The sequence below is a fragment of the Pseudophryne corroboree genome, chromosome 8 (assembly GCF_028390025.1).
Source record: "Pseudophryne corroboree isolate aPseCor3 chromosome 8, aPseCor3.hap2, whole genome shotgun sequence".
NCBI lineage: Eukaryota > Metazoa > Chordata > Amphibia > Anura > Myobatrachidae > Pseudophryne > Pseudophryne corroboree.
The window spans coordinates 305,367,760-305,387,082 of NC_086451.1; the positions used below are offsets into that span (position 1 = coordinate 305,367,760).

Here is a 19,323-nt window from a genome sequence, read left to right on the forward strand (position 1 = left end):
CTTGGGATCTCAACGTGGTGTTGAGTTTCTTAAAATCACATTGGTTTGAACCACTAAAAACCGTGGATCTAAAATATCTCACGTTGAAAGTGGTCATGTTATTGGCCTTGGTTTCGGCCAGGCGTGTATCAGAATTGGCGGCTTTGTCATATAAAAGTCCTTATCTGATTTTCCATATGGATAGGGCAGAATTGAGGACTTGTCCCCAGTTTCTCCCTAAGGTGGTATCAGCTTTTCACTTGAACCAACCTATTGTGGTGCCTGCGGCTACTAGGGACTTGGAGGATTCCAAGTTACTGGACGTAGTCAGGGCCTTGAAAAATTATGTTTCCAGGACGGCTAGAGTCAGAAAAATTGACTCGCTATTTATCCTGTATGCACCCAACAGGCTGGGTGCTCCTGCTTCTAAGCAGACTATCGCTCGCTGGATCTGTGACACGATTCAGCAGGCGCATTCTGCGGCTGGACTGCCGCATCTTAAATCAGTGAAAGCCCATTCCACAGGGAAGGTGGGCTCATCTTGGGCGGCTGCCCGAGGGGTCTCGGCTTTACAACTTTGCCGAGCTGTTACTTGGTCAGGGGCAAACACGTTTGCAAAATTCTACAAAATTGATACCCTGGCTGAGGAGGACCTGGAGTTCTCTCATTCGGTGCTGCAGTCACCCGCACTCTCCCGCCCGTTTGGGAGCTTTGGTATAATCCCCATGGTCCTTACGGAGTTCCCAGCATCCACTAGGACGTCAGAGAAAATAAGATTTTACTCACCGGTAAATCTATTTCTCGTAGTCCGTAGTGGATGCTGGGCGCCCATCCCAAGTGCGGATTGTTTGCAATACTTGTATATAGTTATTGCCTAACTAAAGGGTTATTGTTGAGCCATCTGTTGAGAGGCTCAGTTATATTCATACTGTTAACTGGGTATAGTATCACGAGTTATACGGTGTGATTGGTGTGGCTGGTATGAGTCTTACCCGGGATTCAAAATCCTTCCTTATTATGTCAGCTCGTCCGGGCACAGTGTCCTAACTGAGGCTTGGAGGAGGGTCATAGTGGGAGGAGCCAGTGCACACCAGGTAGTCATAAATCTTTCTAGAGTGCCCAGCCTCCTTCGGAGCCCGCTATTCCCCATGGTCCTTACGGAGTTCCCAGCATCCACTACGGACTACGAGAAATAGATTTACCGGTGAGTAAAATTATTTTTACTTACTTTTAACATACAAATGTTATTTTAAAGTTTCGTTGGCACAGGACCGTTAATGCTGCTTTATAATAAATCGAGGAATAAAAGTGACATTTTAATATAAACAATTACTCAAGAGTATTGTGCACCTTTCTTTAAGAAGTCTCAACGTTTGTCTTATCTGTGGATTCACCGACCGTTTCAGTTTTAAGCATAATCAAAGCGAGAGTATGAAATCACTGCAGGATTTTATTTAAACTGTTTTAATGTAAAATATTTATTAAGGTCCACTAAAAACAAGGATGACAAAACTTTGCATTGCCAGTCAGCTAATGTTAGTCCCCATCAAAAGTTGTCCAGAATGATTACATTCATCAGCGATATTACCCTATGTTTATAGCAGCTTTAGCAGTGCTGTACAGTATGTAAGAGGTACACTGACAGCAACATTTATACATGATGAAAAGCAAAGGTGAGGATGGCCTTTCTCACGGGAGTTTTTCGTTTTTCCATGTAATTTCTCGAGACCATCAAGGAAAAGGATAACATCAATATGTATAACTTAAACCCTCTGGGGAGCAAGATGGAAATGGTTTGCTCGTTTAGTGCGGTCGCCTGTGATCCAACATTATTATTTCATCCATATGTTTGTATTTGTTTTCTCTCTTTAAATAAAGAATGAAAATCTCCGCTCCAGTAGAGACAATCACTGCAGCAGCTCCCTGTCTGACATGATCATAACTCCTCTGACCCCGGGAAAAGATGATGTGTTCTGGAGCGCCCTGCAGGTTGAAGAACAGCCTCCTAAGGTAGAGGGGAATGCCAATTTCTTAATATTTTGCAATTTATGTCATTGGCACTGCATTACAGAATACATTTAGGTCCTCACAGACCTACACATTGATTCTTTGTTTCTGTAGTCTAATGTCTTTTACTGGCAGCAGACACTGTGGATAGCATACACAGGCTTAGGCCTGGAAACACAGGCATAAACAGAAAATAAGCACACAAACATAAAAATGCCTAACACTCGTGCTCAGAAATCAGTCTGCCATGCTCTTCTGGCATAGCCAATATCATTAGTCCCTGGCACGTTAAAACTGCAGCCTACGTACGTGGTCCTCAGTGAACACGTTTATTAGGTTCTATGCCTTGATACTTCTGGCTCCCAGGATGCTTCCTTTGGACACCGGGTTCTCATACCCGCTTAGGTGCGTCCCCTCCCTTGAGGAACTGCTTTAGGACATCCCTGATGTATTCCCTATGGAACACAGTGTACCCTGCTGCAGAAAAGGAGATTTATGGTAGACTTACAGTACCATGGTTAAATCTCTTTCTGCAAGGTACACTGGGTTCCACAGGGCGCCCACCCTGACGCACTTAGCTTCTTTGGGTTTGTATGGCATTAGCCGCTAGTCCCGTCTCCTTTCATGAGAACCTGGTTCTATGTGGCTAACATCTGCCTTCTCTTTTACCTGCTTCTGCATTGGACTGGTTAACAAAACTGAACTCAGTGCCTGGAGGCAGGGTTATAGAGGAGGCCCCACAATGCATTCTGGGACAGCCTAAAGCTTTAGCCTGTTGGTGCCTCTGGATCAAGATCCATCTCTACACCCCAATGTATTTCCTGTGGAACCCAGTGTACCTTGCAGAAAGAGATTTAACCATGGTAAGTCTACCATAAATCTCCTTATATACATACCTTCCAACATTCACAGGAGGTAAAGAGGGATATTCTGCACGGCGAAGCTGCGTGGCGCCGAAAAGGGGGCATAGCCAGTGAGAAAGGGTGTGTGGCTTCACGAGGATGCCACAATCGTGGGCCACGCCTCCCATTTTAGTCACAGTGGGGGCATGGCCAGCGCTCTTTGAGCTGATGGCCATGCCCCCAGTCCCCCTGCCTCCCAGGAATAGACGCTGTGCGCATATTCACCACCGCTCTGCTCTGAACTATATATAATATACACACACACACATCTATACACCAAGACTGGGTTTCTGACCATATGTAAAGAACTACTGTATACATTTAGGAATTATTTACTGAATTCTTCTGTCCAAACTGCAGAATGGAGATGGGTATAATTTTAGTTCCCTGCTGCTCAGTTATATTCATGCTGCCGGTGTGTGGCAGATTATGATAACATTCTGGATGTAATATCAAATCTCAGGAGGATTAAGCATTTCAGCTATTGACATATATGTGTTTAGCTGCTGATTGGATGGTTGCAGCATTCTTCCTATTGGCTGATAGAGACATTAAATTGTTGGCAGCACCAACATTCTCTTGCCACCAAGGTACCAAATGGTATCTTCCAAATGATAATGTCGATATTATCTTAAACCATAAAGCTATACCTCTAAACACACTTTTACCATTGAGCCGCTACGGCCGCTAGACTTAATACACACGCTACGCACTTCGTACGCTATTTGCGTACAGAGTCCCGTACCGCATACGTACTTAGCATACACACGCCGCGCTGGGGGTACAAAGTACACACAGTGCGCGCACACTCAATTGATAACCTTTAAACCTTGTTAGTGATACAATGTAATGATATGATTACACTTTAAACCTTTATGCAGCAAAGCACTGCAGCGATGTTATACCTTAAACCTTAACTATCGCTGACGGTATAAAGTACCCGCAGTGCGTACACCTTATCAATATATTCTTAAACCTTATACAGTTAAATACGCTTTAAAACCTAGCAGGGAAATGAGGACACAACACCGATATGTAGTGAACCACAGGGTTCTAAGGCCACAGTGGATTATTTCAAAAGGGATAACAGTACAAATTATACACTACAGGCTAACAGGATAAATCTACAACAGAATAATGGCTACAGCCAATGTACATACGTGAGAATGTTCGCTTGCGCAACCTGGACCAGTCCTCCGCTTATCAGGTAGAAAGCGTTCAGAGTCTTCTGACCAGCCAGGCAGTAACAGGCTTTTTATAAACAACTTCCATACACAATATAATGGTCACTGTAATCTCATTGTCCATTGGACACAGAGATGCATCTTTACATTACAGGAGAGGTCATAGGTTGATTTGAAAAGGTGGGCGATGTCTTTCTCAACTGCTCTTGGGGGTGGTATCCTCTGGATTCCCGCCACATACATAATATACAGTAAATACAGTTTATATCTATATTCTACTTCTGCACATAACTATACGCTGGAACATGCGATCTTTCTCTAACAAACACCAGAATGTTACCCTTAAAATACCCTACAGCTGCATACTAGACATCACCTTCTAACCTTAGTCTGTCCCTTCATATCATGCAAAGGCGAATCCCTTAGCCCTGGAATCATTTAAACTGTTGATACTTGCTGATGTGGTGCGGGGTGGCTATGTGTAAAATGTGCACTATTTGGGTTAAATATGTAATGTTCTGATAACCCTCTATGCGTTCACAAACCCCGCCGTAAATACCCATACCACGCGCAGGAACGCGGGAGCGATCATACGCAAATTGCGGATATGTGCACGCATGGCGGAACAAGTGCACGCGCAGCGGGCATGTGTATGGGGTTAGTACATGGTGTATGCATTACAATATTTTTCGACTTTGACAGTCCACCCTTTGGCAGTCAACAATAACTGCCACTATCTAAACATTAAACAGAAAAATATACTATACATTATCTACAGATGATTAGATAAAATACACAATACAAATATCCACAGATGATTGGATGGTAGGAGGAGAGGTGTAGGTGGGAAATGTATGACCTAGTGGGATAGTAAAAGCATGTATGATTGAAATCCATGTCTGAGGGACATGTATCATCGTGCCGTATATGTTCTAGATAAGCTTCGAGGTATTGCGAAGTATACATTAAATCCTTCTTATCCCATATTAAGGGTCTGTAAGTGGGCCAACAAACACTACCGAGCTCTTTTCGGCTTCTTGTTCCAACAAATGGGGTGCACATTTAGTTGATGATACATGGAGCAGGAACATATGTGAATGCTAATATGTGGATATCACCTGTCGACTATGTGTGTCACTACCTGAAGATTGTAGAGATGAAGATAAGAAACATATCAAAAATACATTCACATAACATTTGCGTAATCATTCTTGGGTGTTGATTGAAGTCTTTTCCGGCTGGGTGTATTTTTGCTGAGGGAAAACAAAGGAAAAACGGGTGAAAGAAACGGCCCGTGGAATCACGTCTTATCACAACATGGTCTCTATTGATGGGTCATAAATTAAATCTGCTGCTGTACCAATGCCCCCGCTCCTTAAACTCATCACTTTGGTACCGTGCTTGCGCCGCGTTAAAATTCGAACACACCTAAATATCAAGCCAATAATTATGACGACTCGCAGGATACAGAAAGGAGAAAGGAGAAACTTTCCTACACTCATGATAACATTTTGAGCCCATTCTCCTAAACCTGAGAACCAATTGCGTGGGTTCAACCATGAGACCCAGCCGGTCAGTTCATTACTCACAGCAGTAAGGGTAAGGTTGTGTCTCCTTTGGAACTCCCACTTCAACTGCAAGATATCGTCCATCTTTTGATCTATGACCTCGGTTGGGTCATCAGTGCTGTTTGTAATATACGTGCAGCACTTCACACCATACTGAGTTGCCAAAGTGACACAGTACCCGCCTGTCACCACTGTGATATAATTGAGGACCATCCTGTGCTGGATCAGTTCCGTTTTGTAAGCTTGCAACTCCCTTCCCGTATACCTGAAGGTGTCATCATGCATCTCGGTGATATTATCTATCAGGTTCGCTAGCGCGTGGATATACCTATAATTTATAATTCCTCTGGCGGTGCGGGTGATGTCTAACGCAAGTAGGAATTGAATCCCGGTGGATTCGTGGATTAAATCAGAGGCTGCGTGCTCTGTCCTATCTATGAGGTGTCTCTTAACGATGTGTTCATAGTGAATATGAGTATAAGGAGCTTGAGCACTGCGGTGAACATCTTTCATCTTATCATGGGTTATGGTCATTACTTCTGGCAACACTCTTCCAATGTAAAACAATCCCTCTGAGTTTGGGGCAAGCCACTTATACGCCTTCCTCCCTCATATGAAATAGGCATCATCGGGGAGAACATATGGGACAGAATATGACATTACCATATTGCAAACTTTCCAAGTGAAAAACCCAATCCCTAGTTCTCTCATCTGTTCAGTACACGTATCAGGCTGTATGATATGCGCACAGTACCCTGGTGATACTTCTCCAACCCGCATGGCCTTACTTCCTAGAGTATACCTATACCGAAAATACCTTCCACCGTCTGCTATTTGGCGTATAAGTTCAGAGTCTACGGGTATCCTATCAGCTCTGTGTGAAAATGCCATGGTCTGGTTATTCCATGTCACCTCCCAATTTCCCGGCTTTCGGGAATTGGAAATGTTGAAACATACTAAGGATCTATCTACATGGTACTGGTGGAGCTTCAAACTAGGGGGCCTAGAAATATAAAATTTCTTGTCCACCGATCTCCCACCCCGTAATTCAAGTACCTCATCTATTGCTAAAGGGTACGGTACTAGTCCTGACTTGCTCTGACCTTGAGGTACTTGTGAGCACACCCAGCATTCTGTTTGGTTTAAAACCTTGCCCACTAGTGAGTGATAATCACTCAATGGATGACGGTCCATGTTGATATTAAGGCTGGATTGACATCTCTGGATGCACCCGTCCTCAACTATGTTTTCACAATTCCTATAAATACAATTTTCCTCAGCCAATAACCCTTCACAGTGCCTCCTAGTTTCCTGACTACCAGATCGTTTTTTGATACTCGCCTTTGCTCGATGGATGTGTTGCTCTTGGAATCCTACAAATCCGTCCTTGCCATCAGAACCCATTCCAGATCCTGTCTCGACCTCTCTGGTACTCTCACCGAAACAGACTGCTCTGGTCAACAACAGGGTCAACAGGAAAACCCGGAACGCAGTCTCTTGGGGTAAGTCCATCTTGTTAAAGGAAGAGAAAAGGGAACAAGAAGGGGGAGGAAAGGAGGGTAATGGGAGATGGAGAAAATAATAAAAGGGAAAAAGAAAATTGGTGCGACAACCGCCTCTGGTCTTGTTGTTTTCCGTGCTCCGTGCTCAGGTGCCGTGACAACAGTCCTGCCTCTCAACCTTCCCGGAACAGACACTCCAGTGATACGATGTTCTCTACACTCTGTTCTTTGTCACGGGTTCTCTCTGGGTCAGCGACCTTCTTACAGTGGGAAGAGTGGACCCAAGTCTCTCTTTCGGCAACCTTTAATGCTGTCGTGCTGGTTAGTAAGACTTGGTACGGTCCTTCCCACCTGTCAATGAGGCAACCTGAGCGTAGAAAATTTTGAATCATTACATAATCCCCAGGTTCAATGTCATGACAATTACTGTTCGGTAGGTCAGGAATCACCAGCTTTAGATTTCTGTTTTGATTCCTCAACTGCTGGCTCATCTTAACCAAATATTTTACAGTCACCTCATTATTGTATTTCAAATCATCACATGGGGTTGTCGACCAAAAAGAATCTCAAAGGGTGATAGGTTAAGGGGGGACCTGGGAGTGGTTCTCATGCTGTACAATACAAGTGGCAAAGCTTCTGGCCACAGCAATCCAGTTTCAGCCATCACTTTGTTCTTAATAGTGCTGTTTACTCTTTCCACCTTCGCACTCGCCTGTGGGCGGTACGGAGTATGTAGCTTGCTATTAATTCCCATTAGTTTGCACATAACCTGAAAGACTTCACCTGTAAAATGGGTACCCCTATCACTTTCAATTATCCTAGGGATACCATATCTGCACACAAATTCCTGCACAATTTTTCATTGCAGTGAACGTAGCAGTATTTGTGGCAGCAGGGAACGCTTCTACCCAATTGGAAAACACATCAATAAAGACTAACACATATTTTAAATTTCTGCAGGGTGGTAACTGTATGAAATCAATCTGTATTACCTGAAAAGGGCCGTCTGTTGGCGGGATATGGGATGGTTCTGTTGGTATTGACTATCCAATATTCTTCCTCAAGCAGATAAGACATGTCATTGCTCTCTTACCCGCATGAGAAGAGAATCCTGGCACCAGTAGGCTCTCACCAGCTTACACATACCCTCTTTCCCCAGATGAGTCAGACCGTGTGCCGCCTCAGCTAAGCTTGGAAGATATGCTCTGGGGGCTACTGGCTTACCCTGTCCAGAGTCCTGAGGACTCCTGGCCTTACCCCTTTGACCTCCAGACTGCCTTTTCCTGTGGAGAACACAAATTTTGCATTTCACTTAATTTTTGTGTATTGACGGTGTTGAATATCATCAGTGATGTGATATCTGTTTGTATGGGGGTGCTGGCTGCTGATTTAGCAGCTTCGTCTGCCCGGCTGTTACCAAGTTACACTGGGTCTTGACTGTAAGTGTGGGCTTTGCACTTGATAACAGCCACTCTGTCAGGTTCCTGTATCGCTGTTAGAAGCCTTTTTATATGGGATGCATGCGCTACAGGTGTGCCAGCTGCCGCCATGAAATTTCTGAGGCGCCATAGGGCCCCGAAATCATGCACTACTCCAAAGGCATACCTAGAATCTGTATATACATTGGCTGACTTACCCTTAGCCAATTCACATGCTCTGGTTAGGGCGACCAGCTCAGCAACTTGTGCTGAGTGCGGTGGGCCCAGGGGCTCAGCTTCTATGATACCTCTGTCATCTACGACTGCGTATCCAGTACACAAGTCTCCCGAGTCCGTCTGTCTGTGGCAACTACCGTCAGTGTAAAAAGTAAAATCTACGCCTTCTAGTGGGTTGTCACTAATGTCGGGTCTTGCAGTGAAAGTTTGGTTCAGATATTCCATACAATCATGTGTGTCAGTGTCTATACTAAATCCTCCTTCACCATCATTCTCATCCTCCACCCTTTGTGCCTGTCCAGGCACACCTGGCAGATAAGTTGCAGGATTTAGTGCGCTGCATCTCTTTATGGTGATGTTTACAGGGGCCATTAGTGCTAATTCCCACCTTGTAAACCGTGCTGATGAGACATGTCTGGTTTGGGCAGAGTTCAGTAAGGCTGACACTGCATGAGGTGTATGGATGGTCAGGTTGTGTCCTAACACTACATCTTCGCTTTTACTCACTAGCAAAGCTATCGCTGCAACACTTCGCAAGCATGTGGGGAGAGACCGCGCTACGGTGTCCAGCTGTGCACTGTAGTAAGCTACCGGCCTGCTGGCATCACCATGTCTCTGGGTTAGGACACCTGCCACAAACCCAGCACTTTCTGTACCATACAATTCAAAGGGTTTCCCATAATCTGGCATGCCTAATGCAGGTGCCTGTGATAGACATTGTTTAAGTCTCTCAAATGCCAGTTCGGACTCATCTGTGTGAGAGATCCAATCTGGTTTGTTCGAGGAGACCATTTCCTGCAAAGGTAAAGCCAGTATGGAGAACCCTGGGATCCAGTTTCGGCAGTACCCACTCATTCCAAGGAAAGTGCGGATCTGCTGCTGGGTTTGTGGCAGAGTCATGTCGCCTGTATTCTATCAGCGGTGAGGTGTCTAAGTCCTTGTGTCAAGCAATGTCCCAAATATTTTACCTTGGTCTGGCACAGCTGCAACTTATCCTTTGAAACCTTGTGTCCCGTATTAGAAAGGTGAAACAGAAGATGTTTCGTGTCTTTCAAGGACGACTCGAGTGAATCTGAACACAGCAGTAAGTCATCTACATACTGTATTAATACTGATCCGCTCTCAGGTTGAAAGGATTGTAAACAGTCATGCAAAGCCTGGGAGAAAATACTTGGTCTGTCAATGAAACCTTGGGGTAGGCGAGTCCATGTGTACTGTTCTCCCCTGTATGTGAATGCAAACAAGTATTGGCTGTCAGGGTGCAGAGGGACCGAAAAGAAAGCAGAACAGAGGTCAATGACAGTGAACAATTTCGCAGTAGGGGGAATTTGCATGAGGATGACAGCTGGATTTGGCACTACGGGGAATTGGCTCTCAACTATCTTGTTTATCCCCCTTAGATCCTGCACTAGCCTCTAACCCCTCCCCCCACTCTTTTTCACAGGGAAGATGGGACTATTGGCAGTGCTGGACGTCCTAACTAGGATGCCCTGTTGTAGCAAGCGCTCTATGACTGGGTACACTCCTAATTCCACCTCTGGTTTCAGAGGATACTGTGGGATTTTTGGAGCTATCCTACCATCTTTTACTTGCACTACTACAGGAGCTACATTCGCCATCAATCCAGTGTCTTGTCCATCTTTGGTCCAGAGGGATTCCGGTATCTGGGAGATCATTTCCTCTACCTTGGATGGACACCTGTCTATAACAGCAGAGTGTGACATTAACCTTTGTGGGGTGTCCAATATATCCTGCACCTCCTGAACGTGATTCTCGGGTATATCCAAGAAGACACCCTCAGGAGTACAATATATGACACACCTCATCTTACACAATAAATCTCTCCCAAGTAGATTAGTCGGAGCCGATGCAGCTAGCAAAAAGGAATGCTTGGTCTGCAAAGGCCCTATCGTAATCTCCACTGGTCTACTTAAAGGGTAGTGTTGCACTATTCCTGTTACCCCCATTGCTGAAATTGTTTTACCCGTGGTTTTCATACCTACCGTTGAATTAAACACTGACCTTGCCGCCCTTGTATCTACAAGGAAAGGCAGTGATCTACCAGCTACATCAACTGTGACCTCAGGTTCACTACCAAGGCTAGCAATCAACTTCACTGGCTGCAGACTACAGGTGTGGCCTAACCCCTATTGTATGTTGTGACCCTCCCGCAGTGCACTGGCAGCTACAATATGTGAGGGGGGTAGCTGAGAATTTTCAGAGGTCTGCCAGTCCCTCCTAGGTGGGTACCTCCTTGTTTCCCCTGCATGTGGCTCATAACTCCTCCTATGCGATCCCTATTACGTGTATCATAATGTGATTCATGTTCTGGTCTAGGGGGTCGATATACATTATGTGTGCCTTTAGAATTACAGTTCCGTGCGTAATGTCCTTCCCTCTGGCAGTTATAACATTTTACTACATACGACTTACCATCAGGGGTCTGGGGTTTTGGCTGACGCCGCTTTGTTGTAAGGGCTTTTATACTTACTGTCATCAGCTTATCCCCCTGTGACTCCCTGTGCTTAATGATATTCCGATCGTGCTCGATAGCGGACTCTCTTAATGCAGCCACCGAGATACCTCTCCAGTTAGGTTGAGTGGTTTGTACCCTTGTTCTCAATGTTTCTTTTAACCCGTCTATTAATACTGACACAGCTACCTCTCTATGATGTACATTTTCCTTAATGTCCTCGACCCCAGTGTATCTAGCCATTTCTTGCAGTGCTCGATGGAAATATTCAGAAGCAGTTTCACCTTCTTTTTGTCTTATGGAAAATATTTTATTCCATTTGACAACAGTAGGGAAATATACTCCTAATTGTAGATTGATCTGTCGTACATTCTCCTGAGTGTATTCATCAGTGAGAGGTACTTCTACGTCCAATTTACAATCAGTAATGAATTTCACGGGGTCAATATTGGAGGGTAAACATGCCCGTAGCACTGTTCGCCAATCTTTGTTTGTGGGTTCGGTGGCGTTACCTAATTCTCTAATAAACCTCTGACATGCGGCTAGATCCTTTCTGGGATCGGAAAATTCAGACATAATTGTCCTCAATTCTGTCCGGGACCAAGGACAATGCATAGCAATGTTCCTGATGGGAGTGATTCCCTGAGCGTCAGTTTTCCCATTGGGGACTGCGATCACCCTGACAGGATTTAATTAAATTACATAATTTTGTGTTGACAATCTGAGGTGCTATTGTCTCTGCATAATGTACGGTACCGTACTTACCTGTGGACACGACCTCACCTGTCCCTCCGCTAGGGGCCTTTGCTACTGCTCTTACTCGTTGGGCCGTGCCCACTTGGGTGTCTTGTATAGTGGCTGCTAGAGAGAGTGCAGATATCGTGCTGGGCTCATCTTCCTGCTCACAGTCCTGAGGGAAGTTTAGAATGGGATACAACTTGCATGGGTTAGCATTAATACATTTAGCAAGTTCACTCTTATCATATATCAGTATGCCATTGTCTGTAGCCACTTTCTCCCCTGTAATATACGGTAGTGGTGGTGCGGTTGCCATCAGTTTCCTGCTAGGTTGGAACCGGCTGCGTGAGCTAGTTCCCTCTGCATATCGCCCTCTTGCTGCCATAAATGTAAACAGTTTGTGTCTGACCCTTTATTTTCGGGATTTTATCAGACATATCCTAAACCTTAAATTCTGCAACCCCTCTGGTTCAAAACTGCCTACCTTAGGGAATGGTTCCATATCTTCCGCAGTCATACGTTCCCACTCATTGCATAAAACCTCTGTGTGTGATCCATACTTCTCACACATTATGTACCTCGCCAACCCCTTGGGCCGCGGAATATCAACCTGAACCCTGGTTGATCGTCCCTTACTTGAGCAACTGGCCCTCATATTTTGCAGGTATTGCCTTCTCAGCTAATTCCTACAAAAAAACAAAATACTCAATATAAGGCAGCGGTGAAAGTTCAACGAGTGCTCTCACCCACTCACGCCCACGTTGGCCAATACTACCATACACTGTTGATAGCGTAAGCAATGTACCCAACCTAGGGCCCCTGTGTAACCTCTATTCACTGAAAGTATCTGGGAGTGACTTACCCTTTCCAGTAAATATTGGTTGTTGGAGATTTCCTGAGTGACCAGCGAAACTCCCTTAAAACAAAACATTTTTTTCACAAATCACGCTTGCGTATGCTACACCCAGCGCTAATGATCCCGCGATTTTACGCAAAGCTCGTAAAAAGAGTATCACGTTGCGCTAAGTATTGCACCCACGAACGCGCGGTCCAATCGCACAGCGTATAGGTAACTGTTACTTATCCGCCGTACGACCAATGGAATCGATTTTCAGGCTGCGAAACCTCAGCCGGAGCGTATCTGAACGGGCCTATATGGGTTCTTTGCTAACCCCCTGGGCTGCGGTATCTAAACAAAAACCTTGCTGACCTTTGGTCTGCGGTATCTAAACCTTCGCTGACCTTTGGTCTGCGATATCTACTACCTTGCTCCTTTGTACTTTAATCAATGTTAACGTGAGCAAGCCACTCTCACGCCACCAAGTGTCCACTCACCTGGTGTGGTCTCCTACGGGATCCCGAATTCCCTGGGTCCACAAAACCTTTATTGTTTGCACACTCACGCTCGTTCACTCAAATACAATTTGTTTTTTCTGTACAGAAAATTAACTTTCATTCAGATAAAACAGCCTTAGTACCAGAGGTAATACAGTAAAAAAGGATTTATTTAAACTAAATCTTGGACACTGAGCAATTTGTGCTATTATCGCGTGGCTACCGTCTCGCGCCTAAACTAAACAATGCTATTGTGTAATTTGTACTTAGCGGTCGTACCTTTACGCACGTTGCGTAAACACGCCACGTGCGTATGTCTTTACGTAGCGTACGCAGTCCCGTACTTTGTCCGAGACACGTGTACAAAGACCGTACGTCCGCAGTAGTACAAATCCCACACTTCTATAAATGTAAGCGATATTAGCTACAATCGCTCACTTAACACCACACACAGTTTCTTCTGTATAAACCTTTACAACTAGGCCACGCTGCGTGTGCGTCTTACACTTACTTCCTTAAATATTAACTCTATATTTTAACTAAATAGCAACACATTTTTCAGTACAGGTCTAAATGAATCTAGTAATCGCTACTTATGGCAACAATGCGAGCAGATATGCAAAGTACAATATACAGGTGTATGCATGTGTTGTGTGCGCATTTGGCGCCAAACAGAAATTTACAGACTTTAAAAATAGCTTTGCGTTCTTACCTTACGGATCCCACCAGCATCCCTACAAACCATGCAGAGCAGACACCATCATATCAGCAATTGAGGTAGGATTTATCAGTGCATTCTACGACCAGGAAAAGGCTTACGTAGGATACCTGGATACCCTTCTGCCCTTTGCTGATCGATGAAGTCTGCTTTAACCTGCTAGGTTGTGGGTATGAGGAAAAACCGGACGATGCCCCCAATTGATAATGTCGATATTATCTTAAACCATAAAGCTATACCTCTAAGCACACTTTTACCATTGAGCCGCTGCGGCCGCTAGACTTAATACACACGCTATGCACTTTGTACGCTATTTGCGTACAGAGTCCCGTACCGCGTACGTACTTAGCGTACACGCGCCGCGCTGGGGGTACAAAGTACACACAGCTCGCGCACACTCAATTGATAACCTTTAAACCTTGTTAGTGATACGATGTAATGATATGATTACACTTTAAACCTTTATTGTTATGAGCCACGGCTGTGGCTCATTTCCATTTTTGCATTTTGGTTATGTATTTTATGTTATACTTCTGTTCATGTTCCCCGTGGGTGTCATGGGGTGCTCGGAGCTCACCCTTAAGGAGGGGATACTGTTATGAACCACAGGTAGTGGTTCATTCCTATTTTATGTTTATAAAGTTGTCTTGCATGCCAGGATTTCCTGTTGCTATGTTTTAGAATACTCTTGTCTGCTGCCGCTGGTGGGTCTGTGTAATTGCAGCTTGTTCCCATGTGTTCAGCCTCACCTGGCTGCTAATTGCATCTTGTCAGTTTGGAGTCATGCAACAGGGCAGCTGCATGAGATTATTAATTAGGCCTCTGTTATATGCTGGCTGACTGCAATTCACAGATGCTGGTGATATTTCTGGGTATCCAGTCTGCTTGAGTTCTGAGCTTGGTTCCTGCTAGTTCCTGAGCTTCCTGTGTCGATTCCTGTGTCAGTCCATGTGTCGATTCCTATGTCTGATCCCGTGTCCTGCCGTGAGGCGTTCCTGTCCTGAGGTCCAGTGCCTTTGCCTGTGCCTGGTCAAGTTTCTGGCTTCTTGGTGTCCACCGGTCTGTCGTTTGGGATTCTGCCTGTCCTCCAGTTCTGAGAGTCTGTGTTAGCAGCATTGGGAGTTCCTGTCCGTTTGCCAGTATTCGTACCGGTTCCGTGAGTAGCGGCATTGCCGCGTCCGTCGGCCTAGGCCGCTGTATTCCCTTATTATTTCTGTCACTGGTGTTTTGCAGAGGGTTCTGCTTATGTTGTCACCGCCGGTACACAAAAGTATTGTGTCGGCGTGTGGTCAGCATTTCCTTTGTTGTTCTTTTCCTTTGGCGGCCAAGCTGCACATACTTTGGTTTTAGGTTTGTTAGTAGCCCCTGGCCTTGTTGTTTAGTCAGAGGGCCCCTTGTTATCACCCTGTCTCGGTTCACTCTTTGTCTCTCATTAAGACCTGAGGGGGCATCGAAGTTGGGCAGACATAATCCGCCCTTCAAACGCGGCTGCCATGGGCTCAAGCAACCATAGTCTCGCAAGAGTGTACTGACGGCACGGGCGAGACAACGGAGATAGGGCGCCAGGGGCTATTCCCTTTCCATTCCCCTTTCCCAGCATTACGTCCTGGTGCTCTGGACTCGCTTTATAACATCTCCCTTGTTCTGAGCACCAGGAACCTAACATTTATGCAGCAAAGCACTGCAACGATGTTATACCTTAAACCTTAAGTATCGCTGACGGTATAAAGTACCCGCAGTGCGTACACCTTATCAATATACTCTTAAACCTTATACAGTTAAATACGCTTTAAACCCTAGCAGGGAAATGAGGACACAACACCGATATGTAGTGAACCACAGGGTTCTAAGGCCACAGTGGATTATTTCAAAAGGGATAACAGTACAAATTATACACTACAGGCTAACAGGATAAATCTACAACAGAATAATGGCTACAGTCAAGGTACATACGTGAGAATGTTCACTTGCGCAACCTGGACCAGTCCTCCGCTTATCAGGTAGAAAGCGTTCAGAGTCTTCTGACCAGCCAGGCAGTAACAGGCTTTTTATACACAACTTCCATACACAATATAATGGTCACTGTAATCTCATTGTCCATTGGACACAGAGATGCATCTTTACATTACAGGAGAGGTCATAGGTTGATTTGAAAAGGTGGGCGATGTCTTTCTCAACTGCTCTTGGGGGTGGTATCCTCTGGATTCCCGCTGCATACATAATATACAGTAAATACAGTTTATATCTATATTCTACTTCTGCACATAACTATACGCTGGAACATGCGATCTTTCTCTAACCAACACCGGAATGTTACCCTTAAAATACCCTACAGCTGGATACTAGACATCACCTTCTAACCTTAGTCTGTCCCTTCCTATCATGCAAAGGCGAATCCCTTAGCCCTGGAATCATTTAAACTGATGATACTTGCTGATGTGGTGCGGGGTGGCTATGTGTAAAATGTGCACTATTTGGGTTAAATATGTAATGTTCTGATAACCCTCTATGCGCTCACAAACCCCGCCGTAAATACCCATACCACGCGCAGGAACGCGGGAGCGATCTTCCGCAAATTGCGGATATGTGCACGCACGGCGGAACAAGTGCACGCGCAGCGGGCATGTGTATGGGGTTAGTACATGGTGTATGCATTACAATTTTTTTCGACTTTGACACAAACAAAGAGGGTATTTGATACCAGGCGCCAACATTCTGTTATGTTTATAGAAGGGGATAAACTATAAAATGTATTTGTTTCCAAAAACCTATTATTATAATTGTTTAGATGCATGGAACACACATGTATACTGTATTAATACTGTCTAAAAAAGTATAAATAATATGCATAGACAGTGTAAGAACCATATTGGAGAGTATTCAGTTCTTTTGGACACCGTGATAATAAAAGGGTCGTCTGACGCAGCAAATCAATTGTTCCAGGTGACCATTAATTATTGAGCTGGTCATGCCCAAACAGACAGGCTTTGGCCACATACAGCGGCTAAACCCATCTTAAATCCTGGTTAGGGCACCCAAAACCCCGTTTAAGAACCCAACCCATGGACTTTTCACACATTAAAAAATGGGTTAGATACATTTTTAAGGAAAAAGATATTAAGCAGAATAGAATAGGAAATATAATATAATTCAGGTTGAACTCGATGGACAATTTGTCTTTTTTCAACCTCACTAACTATGGGGGTCATTCCGAGTTGATCGCTAGCTGCCGTTTTTCGCAGTGCAGCGATCAGGCAAAAAATTGGCAATTCTGCGCATGCGTATGGGGCGTACTGCGCACGCGCATCGTACTTTCACAAAATGCCGATGCAGTTTTACACAAGTTCTAGCGACGCTTTTCAGTCGCACTGCTGATTGGTGAGTGATTGACAGGAAGTGGGTGTTTCTGGGTGGTAACTGGCCATTTTCGGGGAGTGTGTGAAAAAACGCAGGCGTGCCAGATAAAAAACGCAGGAGTGGCTGGTGAAACGGGGCAGTGGCTGGCCGAACACAGGGTGTCTTTGTGACGTCAAAACAGGAACTAAATAGTCTGAAGTGATCGCAAGGTAGGAGTAGGTCTGCAGCTACTCTGACACTGCACAATCTTCTTTTGAAGCAGCGCTGCGATCCTTTCGCTCGCACTTCTGCTAAGCTAAGATACACTCCCAGAGGGCGGCGGCTTAGCGTTTGCACTGCTACTAAAAGCAGCTAGCGAACAACTCGGAATGAGGGCCCATGTTACTATGTTACTATTTCATCTCATCTACGAGAAGAAATTTTCTAGCATTTACAGTATTAGAATTTATTGAAACCAATGACATTTTTTTTCTTGTTGGAATTTTTTGTGAAGCATGACCGGCCAATTGTGGGGCTAACTGAGAAGCGCATTCAGGTCGACCACAGATTGCTCGGCAAGAAAAGTTGATTGTCATTTGCATTAAGAGATGACTGCTGCTACTGTATGTGACTGTACTACAGTCATTATGTTGGAACCATGTTGCAGCTACCAGTACAGTATGTCGACAATGTTAAAATGCTACTTAAAGTATTTTAAGGGTGTCACTAGTGTAGCTTTAAACATACTGCATTTATAGCATTTGTATAGTTATATAGCAACACTGTTCAAATGTTTCAAGTATGCATTTTAATTAGAGATGAGCGGGTTCGGTTCTCTGAGATCCGAACCCCCCCGAACTTCACCCATTTTACACGGTTCCGAGGCAGCCTCGGATCTTCCCGCCTTGCTCAGTTAACCCGAACGCGCCCGAACGTCATCATCCTGCTGTTGGATTCTCGCGAGATTCGTATTCTATATAAAGAGCCGCGCGTCACCGCCATTTTCACTCGTGCATTGGAGATTGAACGGAGAGGACGTGGCAGCATTCTCTCCCTGAAGAGCTCCGTAATCTGTGCTCAGTGTGCTGCAAATATCTGTGCTCAGTGTGCTGCAAATATCTGTGCTCAGTGTGCTGCAAATATCTACGTTCTCTGCCTGAAAACGCTCCATATCTGTGCTCAGTGTGCTGAAAATATCTGTGCTCAGTGTGCTTTATTGTGGGGACTGGGGACCACCAGTATATAATTATACTTATAGTAGTACAGTACAGTAGGCCATTGCTGTATCTTGCAGCTCTGTGTCACTGCAAGTATCCATTCCATATCTGTGCTGCATTTTTGTGAGCAGTATATATAGTATTACAGTGCAGCATTTTGGTGACCCAACAGTATATAGTTGTGTACAGTAGGCCATTGCTGTATCTTGCAGCTCTGTGTCACTGCAAGTATCCATTCCATATCTGTGCTGCATTTTTGTGAGCAGTATATATAGTATTACAGTGCAGCATTTTGGTGACCCAACAGTATATAGTTGTGTACAGTAGGCCATTGCTGTATCTTAATATTTAATGGCATAAGAAAATAAGAATGCACAACAATGCTGATACAATGAATTAAAAATAAATATTAAAATCAATAACCAGGATCACCAAGGGGCTACTGAGGTGAGTGTCCGTTCCTTAATTAGTGTGGAACGGACTTACCTGGTGAGGACTTAGGATCCCAGAGATTCCACACATATAAAGGGACGCTATCCAGAGGACTCCTTCCCTACAGCGGTAATCATTGTGGTAACTATCACCATCAGGACTGTGCCACCAGTTCTACTGTTTATTCTGATCTTATTCATCTGAAGTCCACACTAATTAAGGAACGGACACTCACCTTAGTAGCCCCTTGGTGATCCCGGTTATTGATTTTAATATC

General features: G+C 44.7%; 1 protein-coding gene across 1 annotated transcript in view; it reads left to right on the forward strand.

The window, feature by feature from the left end:
• NRK (Nik related kinase) overlaps window positions 1–19,323 on the forward strand; it is a 511,622-nt gene that overhangs the window by 349,682 nt on the left and 142,617 nt on the right. The window contains exon 17 of the mRNA XM_063937359.1: window positions 1,858–1,989. Within this exon, the coding sequence (XP_063793429.1) occupies window positions 1,858–1,989 (132 nt within the window). The remainder of the gene's footprint in view (window positions 1–1,857; window positions 1,990–19,323) is intronic.